This window comes from Scatophagus argus, chromosome 6, assembly GCF_020382885.2.
Source record: "Scatophagus argus isolate fScaArg1 chromosome 6, fScaArg1.pri, whole genome shotgun sequence".
NCBI lineage: Eukaryota > Metazoa > Chordata > Actinopteri > Scatophagidae > Scatophagus > Scatophagus argus.
The window spans coordinates 4,122,508-4,146,945 of NC_058498.1; the positions used below are offsets into that span (position 1 = coordinate 4,122,508).

Below are 24,438 nucleotides of genomic sequence, written 5' to 3' on the forward strand. Positions count from 1 at the left end.
AGTTTGACCCCAGCCCTGGAAAGATAGCCGAGCTGGTGATGCAGCACGTGAGAGCGCCTCCAGTCAAACCACCATTTGAGTCACCAGCCTATTTAAAGTCCCTGGTTGGCCCTGTTTTCCTGTTCACCAGGTCTTAAAACGGTTGTCTTCTCCTCAGAGATCGGCGCTAAATTAAAGGTCGTGAGAATTGTTCAGAGTAGCGCAGCTGACATTTAAGAAAATCAGAAAAGTCCGAGTCCAGAACTGAAGCTCAGTTTGGACTGCGAGGATGCTGAACCACAGTCTGTCTGTCGCTCTGCTCCTCCCTGCTGGTGCTTTGAGGCAGGAAGCTCTGATCACTGACTTATTTGAAGTGAGTCAGCGTGGAGGCGGCGATTGGTTTGTCGTGACCTTTACGAGCTGCGACTTCCACGTTGTACGCACATTGTGTTTTTTTTTCTCGCGTGTCCCAATCGCTGGCCGTTTGGTTTGGAAAAAGTTTGTGGTGGTTCACAAATGGATGAGGCTGCGCTGGCTGGCTGTGGTTTAGTGTTTGTTAGACGCTTTCAAAGGACATCCAGCTTGTTAAGCTCGTAACAGAAAGGGACTGCGCCTCCGTCACGTCTCTGAATGAAGATAAAGAGTATAGCATAGACTTTATATTGTATGCATATATGTTGAATCATGTGGAAGAAAGTATGTTACCTATTTTTCTATTTAAATAGACAACTGAACTTAAGGATGTATATTTCAGATAGCAGTCCTGATAATCTTGAGAGCAGATATGTGAAGCATGAATGTTGGGGCTTGTTTATCACCTTTTCTTTCTCTTTATGGTGTTAACTTTTATCCATGAGTTGAGTAGCTCAAGTCTCATCTCATTTCCTCCCAAAGAGATGTAAGAAACAAAGAAATGTAAAGTTTTGGATTTGTGTTTCAGGAAGCATTTGCATCAGCAAATGTTTCCCCTCATGTCTAATGAGACGCCTCTGAAGAGCTTCTGAAATCTGAACCTTGACCTTGCTTTTTAACAAAGTAAATAAGAGATTATAGTGGATAGACACAGATGTGAAGATGTCTGTTTTCCCAGCCTGGTTTTTGTTTGATCCAGATCAGGGCATCAGCAGGTCCTAAAGTTGCAAAGCTTAAGGCTTTAGTGCAGTAATTGGTGACCTCATTCTTATAGTACACTGATATTTTCTGTATGTACTCTTAAAGTTTAATACAGAACTGCAATGTCTTGTCCTTGTACCTGCTCTGCTAAACACACATGGAATAGAAATGACCCTCAAAATTTGTTTTCCTGGTTTTTGCTATACTTTAATTGAGTTTAATAACTCAACTCTTAAAAGCTAATCTGGTCCATCAGGACTGTGGGACCCTCTGTGATGAAAAAAGCAGAACATAAATACAGAACTCAGTCATGTGAAATAACTAAAACCGTAACTTCGTCAAATGATAAAGTGAGTGCTTGTAGGAAACCATCGCTGGCTAAGAAAACACGTTTCCAGGATATTAGTTCTCTGAGAGTGAGAGCAGCCTGGATTAGTGAGAGTTAATGAGGAGAGACTTTGGACACTTGTCCCTAACACCATCACACCCATCGCTAACTCTTCTCTCTTCCATCCCTCACTCTGCTCTGCTTCTTCCCGCCAGGTTGTGTGGATTGTAATCGCAAACCGTTGGTTGTGCTAGCTAGTGACAGCCAAGCCCGTTGCCCCGACCACCACACACACACACAGACACACACAATCAAATGCACACACACTCACTCACTCAGTCCATCAGTCTCCTAACCCTCAGTCACTGCTGCCTGTTTTCAGGTCTTGGAGCGACACAGAGACCTTCTACTCCAACGATCGCAGCATCCTGACGCTGTCGCCCATCGAGGCCACCCACTGCTGACTCCCAGGGCCACAGACTGTAAAATGCAGAGCTTCAGGAGAGCTGCGGCTCCGCTGTGAATCTTAATCACAACCCCACCCCCACCCCCACCCCACTGCCACCATTTCATAAACCTACTTCACTTTAAAGTCGATGCTGTCGCATTACGTGAAACCAAAGGACTCGGCTCGGTGCAGCAGGCTGCTTTTTGCTTCGCCCATTTGTTGCCCCGAGTGAATCAGTTCTCAGTGGGAAGTTTCAGAAGGACGTCAGATGGCGTGGGACAAAATGAAACGTGACATGTGGAGCGAATCAGCATGGCATGACGCCGACATCTGTGGAGCCGCTCCTGTAGAAAGATCCAGTCATCACGTGAGCAGCAACAGTTACCAGAGTTCCTGCAGCTGATAGGTTAAGTCCCACAGAAGATTCTGAAAACCCCATATTTAAATTTGCTACCCTTTAAAAACTAAACCAGACGTGAGCTTGCAGGTGCTGCGCATGAACTCTCATGCGGCTATTTATTATTCTTTTGCGGTACCGTTGCCAAACTTATTTTTTCATGCAAATGGCATAAAAATGACTTTCTCTCGTAAATTTGTAGACACAGATTGGAAATTCCTGACAGCCTGGACTTCATGCTTCAAACCTAAGCTAACGTCCGGCATCAGTCCTGCTAGAAGCGTTGCAGCCTAAGGACTGTTACCTGTTACCTTGGACATGCTGACACAGGATTGAGGTGGCTTATAGACTCTGGCTACCAGGATCATCCATTTAGCACCGGGACAGAAGGTCCGCAGACTTGGACATCAAGAGTACATCTCGGAGGTGTCGGCTAGCTGCTAAAGCTTCAGCTGTCAGCCCCGATGCACCGTCGTTTCGCATTCAGGTGGAACAGCGAGACCACCCTCAGTCCTGTAGCTTTGAGAGTCTTGCTGGCTCTGTTAAAATCTGTCCCCCTTGGACCCGCAGTCCTCGCTGGATACTGTGCAAGGAGATTCATCTCTACCGTGGAACCAAAGACCAAAGGATTCAGACTGGAGATTAAAAGAAAAAATGTTTATTTTTGTGCCTGATTGTACAGAAGCTTATATTGTTAAGAAGACTATTATTGTTGTTCGTGTTGCTTTGTCTTCTGACTGTTGAGACCTCGGTCTCCCCCGGTGTGTTGATCTGAAGGAGGCCGGATGGGGTCTGTTCAAAAAGCCATACGTTGTTGATAGTCGATTGAAGGTACTGCAGATAGAAGCTGTTTGAGCCTGTTGTTGTTGTTGTTGTTGTTGTTGTTGTCGTCACTTAGTGTTTGGAAACTTGCTCCCCTTAAATGCCTTTTCTCATTCAGCCGGGTTAGCAAAAGCGTCTCAGCATTGAAGACCATGATGCTCAGGGAACATTGTGAGAGCGTTTTTATAACATCTGTACAAACAGACTTGGAGGTGAGATCTTCCCTCTCAGCCTAAAATTAAGTCCCGAGTATCGGATCAGATGTTGGTACTGTTTTTATTTTGGTGAGACAAACATGGCTTTAATGGCGAGATCCTTTTCAAAGCCACGGCTGGTGCGTGTCGACCCGGACAGCAGAATGTGTGTGATAGCTGAGGCCACGTGCGATGAGCGTACTTCAGCTTCAGTCGGGACGAAAAGCCGAGCGTTTGCACAAGTCGCACGTAAAAATGTGAGTTTTTCTGTTTCGTGTTTTCACATATCATCGCTCGTCTCTCACCATTGAAATCATCTGAATCATGTTTTTGCTGTTAAGATTTTCTTGCTGTGTGTGTTTCTGTTCACGTGTGTGTGTGTGGAGGTGGGTGTGTGTGTGTGGTTGAAGTACAGTACGTAGCCTTGTTGTAAGCTCTCAGTGGCCGCATGCTGCCGGCAGGTCGAAGGTTCCTCTTTGAGGCTCGATTCGTCCTGAGGAAATGAGTTTGACGGTTCTTAATTTTCAGGAGATTTCAGTCCAGAATGTGACTGACAGCTGACAGAAGTGTAAAGCAGAAACTTTTCAAGACAACCGTTTTAAACTTGACATCAGCAACCACACAAGAATAACCGGCACACGCCTCAGCTCACACAGGGAACGTACGCAGTCATGGGACGTTTGTGTTCCTCAGTAATGTTCATTGAATATCTTCTCCATGGTGCACATTTGATGCATACCTGGGCCTCTTATTTCCTTTCTGTTCATCCATGTGACAGCGAAAGGCTTTATTTATTATTGCGGTACTTCTGTTTGTGTTGAACTTTTCTGACATATCAGTATGCGTGTGTGTCATTGCCTGTATGCAGCAACTTCCCAAGATGTTTTACTTGATATTAGGTATGTAATCAGGAGGTTGACCCTCTATCAGTTATTTTATTTTTTTTTTCTTTGCTTGAGTTGAAAGGTGACTCTGCAGCTGGTAGCCTGAATGTTAGTTTGTTTACACTCCAACAACCCAACGGTTCTTTTTAAATCATTTGAGCTCATATGTGCTATTAAACTGTCTACCTGGATGTTTAACCTTTTTTTTTTTCTTAGACTGGCCAAGTCATTTTAGATAATGAGAGGCAAACATCAGTCATAGAGAATAAAAGTTTTGGCGTTAAACCCGCTGAATAATAGAGTGGTTGAACGTACCTACCTGGAATCTGTACCTGGATTACCTGGACACCATGTGGAGCGCTGCTCAGCCTGTGAAAGTAGTTGTGTAATGTCCTCTGTGGCTCTGGAGGGAGCTGCCAAATCACCCGGGATGTCATCCCGAGTTAGGCTTGAGACTTTGACAGGAACTTCCTTTCTAAACTAAGGGCATGGAGTTCAAAAGATGAGGGCATGTAACAGGCCCTGATCAGCTGCCACAGAGCTGCATTGTGGGAATAACAGGATCCAGTGGTTTTGGAACTGGAAACAAAAGACATAAAGTCAGGATATCTTGGCCGCTGCAGCGTTAATTTTGACCGCTTTTTTTATGGAAATGCAATACTAAATCCAAGAGTACCCCTTTAATAACTTAAAAAGGTCACATTTGATGCAGCAGAGGCAGACACATCCTGACTTTAGCACTGGATCCTGCAGTTTTCCCCTCTCTGCCCAGTTAATGCCAGCTTCTTTCCAACTCCACACAAGTCTGCAGCTCAAGTGGAGACGGCCCTGATAACATCAGTGTTATTCTTCAAACTCTGAAAAGCTCCTCCAGAGTCACAGGAGACAACTGCTTTCACAGACTGAGCAGTACGTCCAGTAAGGTTTCCAACATTCATACATTAATGTATTCAAAACAACGCAAAGTTAGAGCTGCATCCATTAATCAATTGAATGAAAGTTGCCAACTGTTTTGATAATTGATCACTCATTTTAGCCATTTAAAGGAAAAATGTCAAACATTTGCTTTTTGTTTTTTTACATCAAGAAACTTTAGTTTTTGGACTGTCGGTTGCACAAAAGAAGCAATTTGAAGATGTCACTTTGGGCTCTGGGGAATTAGGATGAGCACTGTTCACTTTTTATAGACAAAACGATTCATCGACTAGTCATGAAAGTAATTGTTGCAGGCCTAGTTCAGGTTGTCAGAGCGTGATTCCAGTGAAGGGCAGTAGATGACCATATTGAATCATCACCGAGTCGTGAAGGCGTAACGGCGGCCACGGTAAAACGTTCCATCTGCAGTCAGGGAGTAAAAGCCAAAGAAATCGACCGAAAACTCAGAGTTCAGGAGGATTTAGGTGGCAGCAGAGCTGTGACCCTGCCGAGTTATTACATGATATCAGAGCAGATGGCAGAGAAGGAAAGACGAGACCTCCCCAGCCAAAGGCAAACAAGGCAGTGACGTGCAGGATCAACTGCAGCGTTTCTGATGCCCCCTTGTGTTCGCCTACAAAGTGTACAAGATAAGACATTAACACATGTGCAATGTGTGTCCTATAGTCATTCATATACAAATAAGTGATAAGTATTAGTTACTTGATTCACAAGAAAAAAATGAGAATTAAAACAAAAACCTACAGCGAAAAGATCGAAATAGCAGGATGCAGTTTAGGAAATCAAAGCCACGGTTTCACAGTTCTTGGTTTTATATAGTTATCATCTTCAAACACTTCAGGTCTACTTTCACCTTCCAGTCACAGGTTTTGTGTTCAGGTACAGATTGAAAAACATATCAAATGTAACTGAGCGTGGGCGAGTGATATTTTAGCCGCTGTTCATGCTGGAACAAAACGTGCGGATGACATTAGTCACGAACGAGACCTGAGATCTCCGAAGCGTCACAGCGCTGACGTCATCAAAGCTTTGTTACAACATGAGGCCTCTGGGAGTATTTCTAGAAGCAGGAGATTACTGAGCATCATTAATCAGTCAAAAAAAAAAAAAAGGTCACTCAATATTTTAACAAGTCTCGCCTACAGGTGACCTTGTCATCCATCAGAGACGCCATCCATGTTTAATTGGCTTCCTTATTAAAGAGAATAAGACCTTTTAAATGACGTCTACTTGTGGCTTTTAACAAAGTACTGCTGCTTCTGGAGATACTGGACATGAACTGAATATGTTTAAAGACCAGCAGTCCAAAAACTTTTGTTGAGTCTTAACACGCAGTCGCCAGACTTACAAACTGCGATATATTAGTCTCAGATCTATTCAGAGCAAGACGTTATTGTAAGAGTTATCAAATAAAATCCTCAGTAACATCTGGATGTTTTGTCGAAAACAAAAGTTTTCAACAAATGCTGACGGGTGACATCAGTGCAGAAGTGCTCTCGGAAAACTCAGCCATCGTTTGCAGACTTGAATCGAATTAAGGTTTCCTTGATCAAATCAGCTAAAAATGGGAGTCTAAATTAAAATGTCAAGCGATCAGTTTGCTGCAGCAGAGCTTCCTGTGACTCAGCATCAGCCGGCGCGACGGGAGGCTGCGGGTCAAGTCAGTTTTATTCTCTCAATAATGAAATAAAGCGCCATCATCACTCTTCTGTTGACGGATACCTGTTGATGTGTCTGTCTGTCTGTCTGTCTGTCCTGCCTCTTCCTGTCTGTAAATCTGTCTTATAGCTGATGTTTATGAAGATGCGATTCTATTTACAAAATAAATGCATTTTTAAGAAACGGGTCTGCGACTTTGTTCATTTGACCGCCGCTGTAATGTGAGGAGTAAACATTGACTGACAGCTGCAGAGAAACCTCATGTGGTTAATGAAGGAGAGAAAACACAACCGCAATTAACGCAACACACTCAGATTCGCCGTGACCATCTGAGGAGAGCCGCTCGACTACACACAGTAAAAAGTTTAGAAATTAAAAAGTTTGCATGTTGACTGATAAGATGGCAGGTCTTAACAAAATTAATCGACTTTTATTTAAGAGGCAAAGGGCTTATTTGTTTGTTTTTGGGGGGGAGACACTGAATTTCTCAATTTAAAAGATGATTTGCAAGCCATTGTGAACCAACACCAACATGGCTGTCAGCTTGGCACAGAACAAGCATGAACAGAAGTCAGAATCAGGGACAGAAGAGGACCTGCTCAACCAGGTTTCTCTCGTGGGGTTTCAGTAAGCGTTCAAGTGTAGTCTTACGCAAAGATTCTTCGAGTTGCATTTCTGCCCCCTGACGACTGACGTTGGTAAACTCCCGCTGGAGCTGAGGTCAAATCAGCCACAAAATTCTTACAATAAGAAACCTACAAAGTGCATCCAAGTATGACACGAGGCTGTGTGTACTTTTGAAATATTTTTTTTATCACAGCCCAATATAATTAAAAAAAACAAAACAAATCATCTGTCGTACATCTACAAAGTGAACACCGACGTTAGTCTACAAGGCCTCGAAACACACCAGTTAGTGAGAGCAGAGCGATCGGCACAAACGGGTCAAGTTCACATATCGTCTGGGGGGTAAAAATCACTTGGACTGATGGCGGATTTACAAAGAAACAAACCATCTGTCTGCTTAAAGCCCTCACTGACCGACATTTCATCCTTTATGAGGTTATTTACAAATCTGAGCCAAATCCAGTCCTCCAAATCAGGAGTGTTTTTCTTGGACTGAGAGTGTTTATCTGTTTTCTCCTCAGTGCTAAGTTATAACGTCCTCTTTAACAGGCTTACAGCAGACCTATGCTGTTGTTTTTTTAGGGAAAACTTCAGCTGTAATCGATGAAGAGTTTGTAGGCAGTCTGGAAGGACAGAGTGAGCAGAACCCCCCAATAAAACATAAATTCCAACACCAAAAATAAGATTTCTCCTGTTCAGTGAAAGAAATGGCTAAAACAGTCTTGTAAGTGTTCAGCTTTGTGATTACATTTCTGAATGCTGGCCGGGTTTCTGAAAAACTTCACGCCCCCCCCAAGCCAAACCAGTAACAATGAATCATAATGAAGACTAATAGTATTCACTCAGTAATTACTTTAAGGTCACGTAAATGACAAGTTTTCCCCACTCAGTCATCAGTAACTTTATTAATCACTCATCTTCTGCCTCAGATACGCTTCCAAACAGCTTTGTCACTGTGTTCAGATGAAGAAGTTCACAGCGTGTGCACTGAGAGCTGAGACGACACCTCAGCACTGCACAAGTGCATTAATCTGGACAAGAGAGCAGAAAACTCTTCAAACTAACACCACACCACCCTCACAGACAGACACAGACAGGATCCACTTGGGGAAAACATTTAAATTAAACCGAATTTGCCAGACCCACTGATTCACTGATTACTGCAGACATGCGTTTAAGAAAGGAAAGCAGAAACAAACAGAAGCTGAAAACTAACACAAAGCTTATCTTCTCATAAGGCAGCAGTACATGAGAGGATTTCAGGGTGTTCACCCACTGCATGAGCCTTTTCACTGTCAAACCCAGTGACATTTCAGGTCACTGCATCGTGTTTTGTATTTAGGGTCTCCGGGGTGAACGTCTCTGCCTCATCCGTTCCAGACTGAAGCAAACTGACCCCAACCGCTGATTCCGGTCCTGACGTTAAACAGTGTTAATCAAGTGCTGGACACCAACCTCATTCAGATGGACTCGCTTTCCCTCCAGTTGTCGCAGTAACTTGTTCCGGCTCTCTCCCGCCTGTCAGTGTGTATTTGTGGGTGTGCTTGTGAGATTTGAGTCCATGTTTTACTGGCTGCCGCCCTCCCCCTCCTCAGCCTCCTCTTCCAGCTCGACCAGAGGGGCGTGCCGATTGGCCTGAGAGCCCTCGCTGAAGAACACCTTCTTGATCACTCCCGACTTGGGCGCCCGGATCGTATGCTGCAGAGACAAACACAAACAACAGTGTTACACATGCAGCAGTGTGTGTGTGCAACCGTGATACACCAATTAAAAGGTGAGAATGTGTGCAAGGCAGCAGGCGTCCCTCACCTCCATCTTCATGGCGATCATGACCATCAGCGGGTCTCCAACAGCCACTTTGTCTCCGGCCTTCACCAGCACCTGAACACAACACAACAGATTATTACTGTTCAGTCTGATCATTATTGTTATTGGTCGATATATGGCAGACCGTCTGCTATTATCACTTCTGCTTCTCTTCTTGTTATGCTGGCTGCCAGTTCATTTCATGTAGACACTCATACACTCTGAGGCACAGAATCTCATTCCTTTAACGCAGTTATTTTCTTTATCAGCAGGAGTTGTTTTACAGCCACGCAGCCACTTAAACACAACAGTTTCACCGGGGAAGTCAAAGGATTGCTGTGGTTACTTTTCGTCTTCCTCCACCGATGCATATTACATTTTGAGTGATTATTCCTCTCCCTACATACTTCGTAAAGTGTACAAGTAAATGTCCTTTAGTTGTTAATCCAAAACGTTTGACTCCAGAACTGTCAGAACGTCTCTGTGTACGTTAAATCTCAGCCAACAAAATCTTATGTTTATCGTCATTTTATTCTAACGGTTCATACATTCAATACTTAAATGTGATGACCCGAGTCCTCCCAACCTCAAGAGAGACGAGTGTGACAGCTAGTTTGGCCTGGAGAAACAACAAACAGATTCTTTCCATGACAACAGTGCAAAAACCCACCTTCTCTATGGTTCCTGTCATGGGGGCCACAGCGCCACCCTGAGCCCCAGAGCCGCTCACCCCGGCCAGATACTTGGGCACTGGAACGGAGACCTGAGAGCTTCCTTCCTGCAGGAAACACGTAAACATGTCAGAAAGCAGAGGTGGCAGTTAACCGGCGGCTGAGGTCAGAGGTTTGAGTGGTTTTAAATTTCCCCTGATGTCAGACGGCGAGCGTTAATCCACAGTCAAACAGGAAATAAAGTTGTTTCTGCCGTGACAAGTGAACTCGAGTTCTCCTTAATTTGACTGAGGAAAGTGTGGATTTGCAGCTTTTACGCTTACCATAATACAAATACATATTTTGTACAGACATAAAATCAGTGACGCCTAAAAGACGGCAGTAAACAGAGACTTAGAAATGCATCAGCAAACGGGTTTGAGAGAGCAATTCACTGCATGAAGAATAAAGTGCTTTTTATTGAAGTTTACGCTAAAATGTTTTAAAACAAACAACTCACTGAAATGTTTCGATTTAAGATACGTTCAAGTCATTTTTCAAGCACAAGAGCCAAATATTCTCCAGTTCCTGCTTTTTGAAATGCAAAGGCATTTAATGTTTTGCTTTGTCTTATGTAATATTAAAAGCAACATCTTTCGGTTTTGGGCCATTTGCCAGACAAAACAAGCAAATTCCTGATGGTTTCTGGGCTGTTATGATGACCATTTTTCTGTTGCAGTTTATGGACCAAATAAGAAAACAATCTGTAGAAAATAATCATTAATTGAAACCCTAAAAGAAATACTAATTCTTCAGTAAGCTTGTTCAATAATGTTAATTTAAATAATCAGAATTTTTTTTAAAAAATGTTACCCGTTTAACCTTCTAATAAATCACAAATTTGTTTCTTTTTCCTTTAAATACACAGAAATCACAATCAGCTAACAAAATGCCAGCTGATCTGTTTATGTGACACAGGTTGAAAAGTAATGCTTGTTAATTTATATTTATATTTATAGCACACTCAGCTTGTGTATGTGCTGTTAACCATAGTGGGAGGAACATACTGAGGAGAACAGGTGCACTGTGTTGTCCAGGATCACCAGTTTGGGACGAGACTTCACACCATTGACAGAACAATGCAGGAATGACGCTCCACCTTCCAGCTCCACCTGCCCAGTCACATGGTACACCTCCTCACCGATCTGTGAAGGAGAAACGTCTTTTACTACTACACAAAGATCACTCAAAATAATCTCAAACCTCAAGGTCCACTTGCTCACTTTTTACAAAAGCATCTCGCAGCCTTCAGCAGTGAATGGAGTCTGCTCATTAGTTAAAAGCTATGAAGCGGACCTTGAAGTAAAATTAATTTCTCAAACAAATGTCAACGTCAGTAATGAACTTCCGTAACAAAGCATAAGGGAACGATAAAGATTAAAAACTGGATTATTGAGGGGAAAAAACTGATCTGCTTCCATTTTTAAAAATTTTTGCTATTTTTCTGTGAGAAACAGACAGACTTATTAATCAAAGGTAACATGTGTTAGCAGCTCACATTAGCTAGCTGGCTACATCTGCCTTGTATCGCTCATGGAGAACAGATAGTAATCATTCGTTATACTTTGTTTAGCACTGCTGGCTAAAATCAACACACAACTCCACAAATTGGATCACGTTAGCTGGTGAGGTCATTTTTAAGCTAACTAACCCACTCAGATGTCATTCCTCTCACTAACATTGGCAAGCAAGTAGTCTAAGGTCAGCCAGCTGCCTGTAAATGAGCTACACTGTCTGGATGTGCCTTTGGTAGGCCTTATTCACACGAGACAGCGTTTTTGTTAGCTAGCTAGCAATCTGTCTGCGTTAGCAAGCAAAGGTTAGTTAACAGCTAAAACCACAACATGTGCCACATGGTGAGCAGTAACCTTAGCTTTGGACTTTGTGTTGGAGTCTGTGTCGTCCACTGATGTAAGCAGATGTCATTTTTAAGCTAATGAGAACTAGCATAGCACAGTGTTGTCACAGTGTAGAGGAGCGAAAGAAAAGCAAGGTGCTTGGAAGTGCATAGAAACGTCACATCCTTTAGATTTTCCTGAGTCCTTTACACAGAAGCCAGGCTGTTCAGGAAGTTACGCTTCAGTGTGTTCACACATGTGCAAGACAAACCACACACACATGTAAACTGCTTCACGTTCTTGTGGTACCTTTAAGAAGGATATGACCAGTATTTCTGCTCACCTGCACTGTGTAGCTTCCATCTTTGTTGTAGACGACAACCACGTCGACTTCTACAAGAAAGATGAAATGTTCTGTAATTCTAAACTGTTAATAACACGTTTGGGAGAGGAACTGAAGCAAACAAGAGGAGACAATGAAGGAACTTAATGCAGAGGTTTTAGCTGAATATCATTATCATCATCGCCCTGACACAGCAGCAGCCGGGGAATTTATTTTTGGCCTCACAGTGACATTTTTCATAGAAACACTGAATTATGAATATGAGTTAATTCATAAACTGTCACAGACGGGACCAGCTCCAGGTTAAATTATTCAGACCTTCATTAAATAAATCAGATCAGTAGTTGTAAGTCAGTACTAACTCTGCTTATTAAAACCGAAACGCTATACAATTTCTTTAAGTAATTTAACACATGATTTAACTGTAATTGATGTTTTTCTATTACTCTATTTTAAAGGCCAACAAACAGTAAAAAAACAAAGTAATTAGTTGAAACCCTAACTGGACTGCGATTCAGGATCTCTGGTCAAAGACTGGCATTGCAAATCTTTAGTGTATTTAGTAGACCAGAAGAAAGTTAACTTGACAAAAATGGCTCCTCTGCAGTCCAGTTGATCCTGCTGAGTAAAATACTCCATTTGTCCTCCTCTGATAATCCTGTCCCCCCCACACACACTAGGGGGCGATAAAGGTTCACCTTACATCTGTTACTTACTTTTGTCTCCCACCTGCAGCGTCATGTTTCTGTTAAACTGAATGTTGTTTCTCCATCCACTGCTGGAGCCGAATGGGGAGAACGGATCTGAAAACCACACACACCACCCACACTTAATGCTACAGGACTTTTACAGCTCAGGTGTGCCACAAACAGCTCGTCTTGACTAACGTTATCCCCTCACCGGCGGAGGTCTGTGTGAACTCCAGAGTGTGTTTCCTCTCCTGCAGCACCAGGCCAAGGGCCGCCTGGCAGATCGTTTCCCCAGAAGGAGTTTTCGGACTGGGGAAGAGGTCTGCGTAGTGCTGAGGGATGAAGCTGGTGCTTACATTTCCAGCCTCAAACTCCGGGTGGCCCGACAGACTCAGCAAAAAGTCAATGTTAGTGTTCAGTCCCACAATCTGAGGACAGAAAAGACACAAACAAAAGCTAAGACAGAACCAGTCACAGGTACTTCTGCACGTATCTGTTCAGCTGCTTGACATGCAAAGCTCCATTTGTGTGAGTCTTACGTTGTACTGGCGTAAGCAGTACCGCAGCTTCTTCAAGGCGGCAGATCGGTCTTCTCCCCACACCACAAGCTTGGCGATCATTGGATCATAATGTGCTGACACCTCGTCGCCTGAAAACACACGCACAGACCCAATGTCATTAAAATAACACTTTGGCCAATAGCTGGTGTCAGCATTTTGTTGTTGTTAATTTTGTTTTTGGTGCTATTTTATTCCCCCTTAAGTATCAGGTAGGTGATGATAACTGAACCGTTTTAAGGTCATTCAGCCTTCATTAGAATATCTTTTAAAAAGCACAAATTCAATTATACAAATTTATGAAACAACCTTCAGTAAAACCTTCTATAAACTGGACCATAAATTGTGGAAAAGGAAGAGGCTGAGTGGTGTTAGAGGTTACAGAGAGAATGGAAAACTATCCGTGAAACCATGAGGGGTCTAGACTCCCTACCCTCCCTGACTCCAGTCTCTATGCGGGTGTGTTGTTCTGGCGATGGGGTGGAGAGGTGCAGCAGAGGCCCCGCCCCCGGGAGGAAGTCGTTGTTTGGGTCCTCGGCGTAGATGCGAGCCTCAAAAGAGTGGCCCCTTAGAATGATGTCATCCTGGAGGAGAGGCAGACGCTCCCCTGCTGCCACCTGCAGGAGGGTCAGAGAAATCAATTTAACACACGGTCGTTTCTTTTCCCTCCACCCGCACCCCACCTCCATCATCTCTCACCCTGAGCTGCCACTCCACCAGGTCGGTCCCAGTGATCATCTCAGAGACAGGATGCTCCACCTGCAGCCTGGTGTTCATCTCCATGAAGTAGAAGTTATGCTGGGCGTCCATTATAAACTCCACCGTGCCTACACAGGAGCAATGAGATGTCGATAAAGTGTGTGTGTGTGTGTTGAGGCACTGAGACGTGAAGGTGAGCGTTTGCGTGTCTCACCTGCCCCTACGTAGTTGACGGCTTTGGCGGCTCTGACTGCTGCCTCTCCGAGTTTCCTCCGAACCTCAGGACTAATGCCAGGCTGAAACAACACAACAAAAAATAAAGTAAAACTTTCACCAGTTGACACAAACACGCTCGGCCGATCACAGCCCGAATACACACACACAAACTCTGTCCTCCTCGTTTGACACAAAACTCTACCAACGCAGTCGAACTGAACTTTGTGTGGGAAGTTTGTCCAGTTGTTGTGTGCTGTGAGGGGAAGACACACTCGTGGTAACTAAAAGCTAAACTAATTCACTGAATGTACATTTATGAGTTTGGGAGAAACTAATTTCCAGTTTGTCGTCTGGCCTCGTTCAAAACGGGAATGTTTTGATTATCCGAGTTGTGATATTTTAAAGAAGTCATTTTAGAAGACGTTTTTTAACAATCTGCAAGCTCACACTGTTGTTCCTCTACAACACTGACTGGTGGATTATTTCAGAAGAGTCAGACTCCTGTTCGCCAAATGTGACAAATGCAAACGTACATGTGAATCAGTTTCTCTTGCTCTGTCATTGAGTGATACACCAACACTCACTCACCCCTGGTGCTTCCTCTATGATCTTCTGGTGTCTCCTTTGGACGCTGCAGTCTCTCTCAAACAGATAGACAGCATTGCCATGCATGTCTCCGAACACCTGAACCTCCACATGTCTGCAGGAGACAGACAGACGGACGGACAGACAGGATAAAAGCACGATTTAATCTTTTTATGTGACCATAAATAAAGATGTTGGTAGGATTGGCTGGTTAGCAGGATGAAGAATTGAACGTCACCTTGGATCCTCTACAAACTTCTCAACCAGCATGACGTCATCATTGAAAGATTTTCTGGCTTCCCGTCTCGCCGACTCCAACTGCTCCAAGAAGTCAGAGTCTGAGCGGGCAATACGCATCCCCTAAAAACACAAACACACGTTCACGGTTATATCATGTTTCCTGAAGTTACTTTTGTCAAACTTTCTTTGGCCTTTTCACATCCTCTCACCTTCCCTCCTCCTCCGCGGACTGCTTTAATCATAACAGGGTATCCTATGCTCGCCGCCTCTGCTTGCAGCCTTTCATTTGATTGGTCCTCTCCATGGTAACCACCAATGATTGGCACCCCAGCAGCTGACATGATGTGTTTGGATGTACTGAAAGGGAGACAAAGCTTGTAAGTATTTATGTTGCATCCCGTCCAGTTTTTCTCCTGCAGTGACACCAAGTTAGCTACCACAAACATAAAACAACTATTTTATTAAATTTCTATTAGAGACAAGTAAGATAAGAAAAGATAAGATGAACTTTATTGATCCCACAGTGGGGAAATTCACTTGTGTGTGTGTTTATGCGTTACCTTTTGATGCCCATGTCTCGGATGGCAGAGGAAGGTGGTCCGATGAAGATGATGCCTTCCTGTTTACATGCTTCCGCAAACTCTGTGTTTTCTGACAAAAAGCCATAACCAGGGTGGACAGCCTACACACACACACACACACACACACAAACATGTTTTCTGTTCTCACACTTAACAATATCAAAGCACTTTGTTAGCTCACAACAAGCAGAGGATTACTCACATGTGATCCAGACTTCTTGGCCACTTCCAAAACTTTCTCCATGGAAAGATAACTCTGCTGTGAGGGCGGCGGGCCAATGTGGTAGGCTTCATCTGCCTGCAAAGAAACCAAAGCCAAAGCAAACAGTTTCCAAGTGAACGTGCAGCAGCTAATGTGAGCTTGAAAACTTTTAATGGGCACCACTTCAGAAACACGCCGTCTCATTTTGTTTGTTAAAGCAACTTCAGAAAGGAACACAGCAAAACACAAAAGTGAAAAGCAAGTGACTACAAAAGGGCAGATGCAGAGCATCTTACCATGGCCACATGCATGGAGTGTCTGTCTGCATCACTGTACACGGCCACGGAGCGGACGCCCATCCTCTTGGCTGTGCGCATCACACGACAGGCGATCTCCCCTCGATTGGCGATCAGCACTTTCTCTATTCTTCCCACCCCTGGAGAGGACACAGCAAGCACTTCAGACAACAAACCACCTTTAAAATGAACTACAGAACAGTCATCGGCTCTCACTCGTTAAATCAAAAGCACAAAAAAGTCACTGAAAGTCAGTCACGTTTGGTTGCTGGATGAATGAACACGCTGTTGGATTTGTCATGTTGTGCTCCAGGGACTTTTTTTTTCTATTTTGAGAGATTTTATAGACTAAATGATTAATGATGATCAGATAATAGTCTGATGCAGCACAGGTTTTCACCATACCGTAGCACTGGTGCATGTGTTTTAATGATCCTGGCTCTCAGAAGGAGAGACGACAATCTCACACACATAAATATCCCTTGCACTGCAACTGGAACTCGGAAGTCACCCAAATCAGACATGAGAGACAAACTAAGACGGATCTCAATTAGAGTTTACCACTGAGCACTTTGTGTTAGGACTGTTGTTCGTACTGCAACGAGCGTTTGGGTCACTCACCTCCTGAAACGAGCCTCACGCCCCTTTTGGTCCATGACACTTTTCTGTGGGGAGGACAAGCATTTCAGTAACATCACAAGTCAACTTTCGACATGGCCGTGAAGGACAGAGCAGATGCTGAATGGACGAAATGTTGCGCCATGGGGGGGCAGTAATTTATGTAACAGCACGTACAATAGGGACAAAGTAAATTTCAGCCCGGCCAGCTGAATGTGATACTCAGTGACGGCTGGTCGCACAGGTACATCACCACAGACTGTCAGTTAGCCATGCCGGCTAGCTGACAGCTTGCTACCTTTATTTAACCTTGCTCCGCTCTTATCTGATTCATTAGCTCGCGTATTGAAAAGCATTTTGTCAACACATTTTGTTGACGTTGCGGGGAGAAATAAAGAGATTTTATCCCGAGTCAACAATCATTAGCACCAGCAGATAATTTTACAATGTGATGTGTGACAATAAAAGCAATACAAGCCTGGTTAGCTAAAATCGTAGCGTTAACATTGATCAGTTTGCACACTTCATAGCTGTAACTTGACGTTAAAAACAAAGAGTTGAAGCTTGTTGGCGGCAGAGGATGTTGGGGAGGGAGTCCAGTTCAGAGCAGTTCTGATGTAACGTTACTCACTGTGTAAATATCCTCAGACCCTGCAGAGTTGGGAAACTTAGAATAACTGCAGCCATAGCTACCAGCTACTGGCGCTAGCTGCTAGGTAGCTAACTGACTGACCGGCTGTGGAGAAAAAAAGGCGAAGAGATAATTTACTAAAGAGCTCGTACACAGTTTGGTTATGTTTTAAATGTAACGAACCGCTCAACTCAAACAAAGAGAAGTGTCTGGGGCCTTAAAAATCTACACTCGCACTAATAAACGCTGCCACGCGTTAGTAAATTTATATATTATTATTATTATTGGCCTTTCCAAGTACTCGTAGTGTCCGCAGCCAATCAGAGAGAGAAGTTTGGAGGTGGGGAGGAAGCTGCAGTTATTACAAACGACCGGCAGATGGCAGCCTTTCTCCGTCAAACAGGATCAAGGATCAAGGAACTTTTATTGTCATACCAGCTCACATGTACATGTTTATGGTACGAAATTAGGACTCCAACAACATTATAATATTTTTTGAGTTGACTTAAAAAATAAAATATATTTTCATTAAAAAAAAATCTTATTTTTTTAATGTAGCTATCATGCTGCAGGCAAGCAAAACTGACTAATAAACTGTGATGAAGCTGCTAAACTTGAAAAAAAAAAATAATAATAAAACTGATCTCATAATCTGATCTGATAAATGGCTCATTCACTGACATTTATATACAAGACTTACATTATAATAAATCACATTAAATAACACTCTGCTTTATTTTTTATGCACAAAATTTTCAGCCCACTTCCTTTTTTTAAATAACTGTTGAATATGCAACAAACCAGAGTATTACAACTGGAAAAGGAAAAGTACAGTGAATCCAAAATGAACATGAAGCAAAATGCAAAAAAAGTAAATCAGGTAGTCAATTCAGTAGTTTGAAGAGGGAAGAGAAGGGAAGGGAGTTTTAAATCAAAGAAATATTGGTCAAATAAATAAATTAACAACACTGATTGCATTTATAGTAAGAATATTAGCAGAGTCACAGGAGCAAAAATTCAGGTTAAAGAGAGCATTTGTGAGAACTTGTCATCTGGAGTGTGAGATATTCTCAGGGCTGCAGGAAACCTCCGTCCGGTTTCATGCGGCGTTCAAAGCCTGTCGTATCCTTGCGTGCGGCGTTCCCTGACTAACAGGTAGCTCAGCCCGGCAATGAGGAGGAGACCCACCACTACGGCGCCGATGATGATGGGAATAAGTCGCTTGTTGAAGTCGGCCCAACACTCCACCTCTGAAACATGAGAGGAGGAGGAGGAGGAGAGCAAAATGCAGCTTTAAATGGGAAGTTCTTGATATTTTAAGAGCAATACGGAGCTTGATTTAAGCAGAAATATGAGGAAAACCTGTTTATACAGAATATGAAATGCTTCTGGGACAGTTTGCACACTGTGTTACTGTTGGTGCACAGCATCTCCAAACCTTTTGCTTTAGTTTCAGGAGACTTGCTGTCCTGCAGCAGTTCCTCACTGTTGGCTTGAATGCAGTCCAATGGGACAGATTATTGCACTTTCAAAACTCATGTCCCATTCCCAAAAATCTCATCATATCATCACAGATGGACTAAAACGGGGTCACCAGTCGGGCTCTCCGTCACATCTTATCTGACCCAACTTCCTGCTTGTGGCTCAGATGTCTGAGAGAAATGAAGACAATAAACCCTGACAGAAATCACTGATTGCAACTGCTGTTTTATAGCTTCCTGCTTTTGGAAATTGAGTTTGATTGCCCTACTGGACTCTGTTGAGGCTAAACAGAGCAGTAAGTTTCTCAAAACTTGTGCTATCATTGAGTTTTTGTTAAAAGCAAGAGTGTAAGCTGACCCAGCTGTAGAAAACAAGGCCAAACTTCCACACTGAGGCTTACGCAAAGTGCACGTATTTTAATGCATGAACAAGTCTGCCTGTGTGTTTTCACCAGTGATGGAGTATAACTAAGTACACTTACTAGAGCAGGATAAAACCTCCTACACTCATCTAAGTTTGTGGAGCAGCCTTAATTCACCAAATGAGCACCTTTTCCATACTGTCCTTTAGGCAGAGTGAAGGCCTGCATCTTCAGGGGGACCAGCTTGATCCGCAGCTCGGACGACATCAGAAACAGACTCTCAGATTTGCACGTGAAGCTCTGTCCCTCAGCGGCCTTGAACAGCTTGTCATGGTCCAACAAACCTGAATACGTCTTGTCTGAGAGGAAGACGCGAGACGGTGAGATTGTGTGTGTTTGCAGGTTATTGTTCCAGATCAGAAATAGCAGCTGTATGTTATCTGTCCTCTCTGTGTCTTTCTGCGTGGTCTTACTTTCACATCCTCGGCAGACAGGCTGGGGGGACATATGAGCGATCAGCTTTGTGACGAAGAAACTCTTCTTTTCCTGTGGAGAAAACTAAAGGTTCAGAAATGATACTCAACCTTTGCCCAAGTGAGTAAACGCCGTGAGGAAAAGATCATAAAGAGCAAAAAGTTAGTTCTTCAAGGTAAATTGTTGCCTCGTGTGATGATCTGAACTGTTGAAAGCAGTGGAACAAAAAAGCCTCCATGTCTCATCTCTGTCACTGTCAAAATGGTTGCATTTCTGATTTTTTCCCAGGGCATTGAACTGCACATGTCTGACAGTCTTCTCCGTGTGAATATGTGACAAGAAGGGGGATAATTTCCTCAGCCTTTGAAGGAAGATTTAATCCTTCATCTTATCATAACAATGCCAATTTAAAATGTCCAAATGGAAACACTGTACTTGATTTAAGCTGTACTTGTACTGCACTTCAGTACTTCAGAGACATTCGGACTGTGAGAGAACATGTAGACTCCTCATAAAGAGGATTTAAAGAGTTTTGGCGTTAAACGTGTTTTCTACCTTCCTGAAGGCGAACTGCAGACTGGCAGCGTTGGCTGGCAGGGTGAGGCAGAGAACAGCAACTTGTTTTCCACAGTAACCGGTGGTCCTGACCCTGGACGGGTCCAAGCTGAAGTACCAGGTCTTCTGCAGGCACGCAGGAGAGAACCATGAGCCCAAAAGCATGACTCGTCACTTGTATATGAGAGTACGACAAAAAGAGCTGATGGTCGTTTGAACAGAGAAACCGACGTGTAACACTTCACAGAAAGATGCTGACACAAACACACACGCTCTGCAAAAAGTGCTGAAATATTAGAAAACACACACACACGCGCGCGCACACACACACAGAGTGCTGAGCAGGTCGCAGCCTCTGACCTCCTTCTCCTTGATGATGTACACGACTCCCATCGTGGCTTTGATGCAGGGTTTCCCAGCAATAGTTTTCAGCATGTAGGTCCCTGTGCACGAAACACACACACACATTGGACACAATTGTGTTATTTTATTTTACTTTATATTGTACCTTGTAAATATTGTATTTTGTCACTTTCACCGTGAGTTTGTGCTGTTTAAGCCAACAAAATCTTTTTTCTGTTTCACTTTCTTTCTTCTCAGTTAATCTTTTACTGTAAAACTGAACTGAAAACCCAGTTGAGTCTACTGAAAACTAACTGTGCTGAAGATAATAAATGTACTGTCCCACAGCAATACAACCAGCTTCATGTGCTTGTAATGTTGTAGGTGTGCGGCTTTGCACTGCGTGTATGTGATGCTGACTTTGTTAGTGCGTGTCACACATACAAAAACCCAAAGTAGTTCGTGATTATTTGCAGAAAAACACATTTTATATTGTATCCCACAGTTTTTATGTCCACAAGATGTTTCTTACATCACATTGTGTGTAAATGCTATGCTAGGTTGAGTTTTTATATACACACAAAATGTAAACACAAAAATGAATCATCTTCATGTTTCATCTGTTTTCATGCTGCTTGATTCCATCACAACAGATGAGCTACAGAAGCTGCTGCTTCTTCTGTTTGTTTGTTTGTAATGAATCTGGTCTCGTGTTGGTGGGTACCTATGGGAGGAACGGACTCAGAGGGCTGCAAGATGGGCCGGTAGATCTGGACCCGAGAGGTCAGCTCAGAGTCGGGCTGGACCGAGCTGTCGTTTCTCTGGAGGTGGACACCTGGTGGAGGAAGAGATGTGCCACTCTTATCACTCTTAAACCAATAACCTGCACCAATAACCTGCACAGACCTGCCCTCCATCCAGGACTTATACCAGTCCAGGGTCAAAAAACGGGTAGGAAGCATCACTGCAAACCCCTCACACCCTGCACACAAACTATTTGATCTGCTTCCCTCTGGTAGGCGTTACAGAGCTCTGTATGCCAAGACCACCAGACACAAAAACAGTTTCTTCCCCCAGGCTGTCTCCCTGATCTCCCCGTAAACCACCTGCCATTGTGTGAACCATCACACTGTTTGCACTACCTCATTCCACTGTTTGCACTACATGTATATATATATATATATATATATACGGTATATATATTCCCTTTCTTGTAAATATTTTATTCTTCATTTTATTATTATTATTGCTATTTTGTATTTTGTATGGTGCACAGGACAGAGAAAATCCGGAGTCAAATTCCTTGTATGGTCACACATACTTGGCAAATAAAGCTGATTCTGATTCTGATTCTGATAAATCTTTACCGCTGGATATTCGTCGGTTCTTTTTAATTTAAACACAGTTTATGTGTACCAGCAGGGTGGATTTGGAGGCTAAACTTTTGCTTTATAGTACAAAACTCAGCTTCATCAGATTTCATCGCCATCAGAGCCCCAAGTCCTATAAAAGTTTATAATTAATAAAATTATGTGCAGCTGGTCGGCACCCAGCGCACGTCTGGGTCCCCTGGAGGACGCAATCTTGGAAAGACAAATGTTTACAAAACAAGAAAGCAACTGAAAAAAATGGATTCTTGGGACATGTCATTATTTAATAAAAATGAGACCTTCTTAACCCTGTTCTACTGTTTAAAGCAATCCCACCAAAGAGTCACAATTACAGTAATTTAACACTGGCACGTAATAAAACACAACCTGAAAACTAGAGCTGCAGTAAACCTCAGCAGGTGCTGTACCACAATGAAAACCTTGACTGCAGGCTGAGACAGACAGAAAAGTGTGGGACCACTGAGAGGAAACCAGAGCGGCTGCCCTGATGACACACAACTCTCACGCCGTGAAAGTAAGAAAGCAACAGCTCTCTTTGAGCAGGAGTTAACACCACATTATGAGGACCACCGTTTCATTTCAAGCTATTAAACATAAATAGCCATTTGAAATGACCAGGTTCAGAATGGGGTACTTTATAAAACATTTAAACATCTGTGACATCTTGGTGTGGGAGCTCAAACTGAAAATGTGTTCACACTTTTGATCTTTTCATGATCCAGATCAGAAATGTGTTTCACTTTTGGGACAGAAATGCTGCTTGGTTCACTATTCCCCTTTGAGGCACAGCGAAAATACAAGAAGCAAGAGTCTAGCAAGAGTCCAGTATGTGAGGCTGAAATGAGATCTGAACTGTCATGTAACTTACCTGGAATAACAGCAGCCAGAAGGAAGAGTGACCATCCGCTTAGGTGGCCGCTTAGCGTCATAGTTAGTGAAGAAAAGCGTAGAACAGAGTGGAATAAGAGCTGGATGGACGTCGAGCCGAGTGTGAGCGCTGCAGCTGTGGTTTGGCTTGTAACTTTGAAACTGTTGAACACCTTAACGCCTCGACAAACCATGCAGAGGAAGTGCAGTGTCACAGGAGGCGGGTGAGAGACCGCTGCTTTCTCAGCTCTGATGGTGAGCGTGGAGCCTCTGAATCACGGAGCCCCCCCCCCCCCACGCAGCCCACCATCTTTACAAGACGAGCAAGAGAAATGTAGGGCATCAAGATACCGACCTCAGAGCAGAGAACAGAGGGTGCTGACGCTCTGCCGAGGGTCACGCTTAAAGATGAAGACACACGAGGAGGCAGACAGGGACAGGACAGGGGACAGGGTCGGGTCCGTCTCTAAGAGCACCAGATGTGTGATTTCCAGGACCACTCGAATGGTGGCAGAAAAGTCACAGCAAAACCAAAAGAGGAAGAGTGTCAGCGTTTGTGTTGGGTGGCCGATGGTGATGTTTGTTCTCACTTGCTGCTGTGTGCACACACCCTGAGTGTGTTTGTATCTGCAATATGCTGTATACTCAACCCGTCCGAAAATCTGAAATTATGGGAGGGGGGTTTAAAAGAAAAAAGTGATGTGAAGCCTGTGCCCATGAAAGCTCCAAAGTGTTTGGTTGTTTGTTTGTTTTGGGGAAGGCAGTTCTTCTGGTGTGTTTTATTTATTTATATGATAGCAGAAAGATATGAGAGCTGCATTGATCCTCTTCTTCTTTTTCCCACTTGATTTGTTTTCGCATTTCTGAATGTGTCAAATAAGTTACGTCTTCCTTCAGAGTGAACTCGACTCACATGCTGTGAAGCGTTGGTTTGTAGGGTTTGCACTTGCAGCCTAACAGCACAATTTCTTGGTGAAACCACAAGAGGGCAGAATTATGCTCCTTTAAATCTGCTCTCATGTAGATTTAATTCTTATATCTTACAGCCTTAAAAACAAACGTAAGGACTTGCACCATCACTGCAGAGCTGCACGTGATGGCGCCAAAGCGGTTCCTCACATGTAACATCGGCTGACGGACTAGTGGACCTTGCTGTTCCTTAATGAACTTGGTGTGATCCTAATTACACTCGGACAAAGCAAACGCCAAGTCTGAGTGGAGCCTCTGCGTGGGGAGTGACAGACGGGCATGTGTCACCTCATTCCACAGAGCAGCAGTGGGGAAATCAGAGTGGTATAGGCCAAAGGTCGACAGGGACAAAGTACCAGTTAAAACACACAAAACACACAGAGCTTACACACACACACACACACACACACACACACATAGAGAGAGAGAGAGAGAGCACACACACAGAGAGAGAGAGAGAGTAGTACAGTCAGGGAATTTTTTGTACCATCCAGTCAGTGCAAATCAGCAGCTTTACTCTGTGAGGTTTAATTTGTGAGTGTGAGTGAGTGTGTGAGTGTGTGTGTGTGTGTGTGTGTGTGTGTGTGTGTTCTGTCCAT

At 43.5% G+C, this 24,438-nt stretch overlaps 3 protein-coding genes across 4 annotated transcripts in view; 1 reads left to right on the forward strand and 2 right to left on the reverse strand.

The window, feature by feature from the left end:
• The window catches only part of atp11b (ATPase phospholipid transporting 11B (putative)), a 48,059-nt gene extending 43,443 nt beyond the window's left edge, over window positions 1-4,616 (forward strand). For both annotated transcript variants that reach the window (XM_046391371.1, XM_046391372.1), the window contains exon 30: window positions 1,803-4,616. Coding sequence is in view for 1 of the 2 variants with exons in the window: in XM_046391372.1 (XP_046247328.1) it covers window positions 1,803-1,884 (82 nt within the window). In the remaining variant the exon portion in view is untranslated. The remainder of the gene's footprint in view (window positions 1-1,802) is intronic.
• Window positions 4,617-5,231: 615 nt separating this feature from the next.
• Window positions 5,232-17,683, reverse strand: mccc1 (methylcrotonyl-CoA carboxylase subunit). The gene is made up of 19 exons (XM_046391374.1): window positions 17,399-17,683; window positions 16,771-16,814; window positions 16,150-16,289; window positions 15,854-15,949; window positions 15,631-15,752; window positions 15,280-15,427; window positions 15,069-15,190; window positions 14,834-14,945; window positions 14,244-14,325; window positions 14,030-14,157; window positions 13,764-13,947; window positions 13,313-13,422; window positions 12,985-13,201; window positions 12,801-12,887; window positions 12,085-12,134; window positions 10,911-11,048; window positions 9,864-9,971; window positions 9,197-9,268; window positions 5,232-9,085 (listed from the first exon to the last, which is right to left on the reverse strand). The coding sequence occupies exons 1-19, from the start codon at window positions 17,452-17,454 to the stop codon at window positions 8,954-8,956; spliced, it is 2,148 nt and encodes a 715-aa protein (XP_046247330.1). The 5' UTR covers window positions 17,455-17,683; the 3' UTR covers window positions 5,232-8,953.
• Window positions 17,684-18,117: 434 nt separating this feature from the next.
• LOC124060425 (lysosome-associated membrane glycoprotein 3) lies at window positions 18,118-23,190 on the reverse strand. Its single transcript, XM_046391381.1, has 7 exons — window positions 22,872-23,190; window positions 21,337-21,447; window positions 20,631-20,713; window positions 20,271-20,396; window positions 19,715-19,787; window positions 19,430-19,600; window positions 18,118-18,648 (listed from the first exon to the last, which is right to left on the reverse strand). Exons 1-7 carry the CDS (start codon window positions 23,062-23,064, stop codon window positions 18,509-18,511), a joined length of 897 nt encoding a protein of 298 aa, XP_046247337.1. The 5' UTR covers window positions 23,065-23,190; the 3' UTR covers window positions 18,118-18,508.
• Between the last annotated feature and the right edge of the window lie 1,248 nt (window positions 23,191-24,438).

Excerpts from the sequence above, each read along its gene's own strand:
- LOC124060425 (XM_046391381.1), bottom strand. The coding sequence starts at position 23,064 with ATGGTTTGTCGAGGCGTTAAGGTGTTCAACAGTTTCAAAGTTACAAGC. Across the intron at positions 21,448-22,871 it reads TCTGGCTGCTGTTATTCCAG|GTGTCCACCTCCAGAGAAAC; the intron begins GTAAGTTACATG and ends TTCCTCCACCAG. Across the intron at positions 19,601-19,714 it reads TGTCTGCCGAGGATGTGAAA|ACAAGACGTATTCAGGTTTG; the intron begins GTAAGACCACGC and ends TCTTCCTCTCAG.
- mccc1 (XM_046391374.1), bottom strand. The coding sequence starts at position 17,454 with ATGGCTGCAGTTATTCTAAGTTTCCCAACTCTGCAGGGTCTGAGGATA. Across the intron at positions 15,191-15,279 it reads TCCGCGGAGGAGGAGGGAAG|GGGATGCGTATTGCCCGCTC; the intron begins GTGAGAGGATGT and ends TTGTGTTTTTAG. Across the intron at positions 11,049-12,084 it reads ATGGAAGCTACACAGTGCAG|ATCGGTGAGGAGGTGTACCA; the intron begins GTGAGCAGAAAT and ends TCTCCTTCACAG.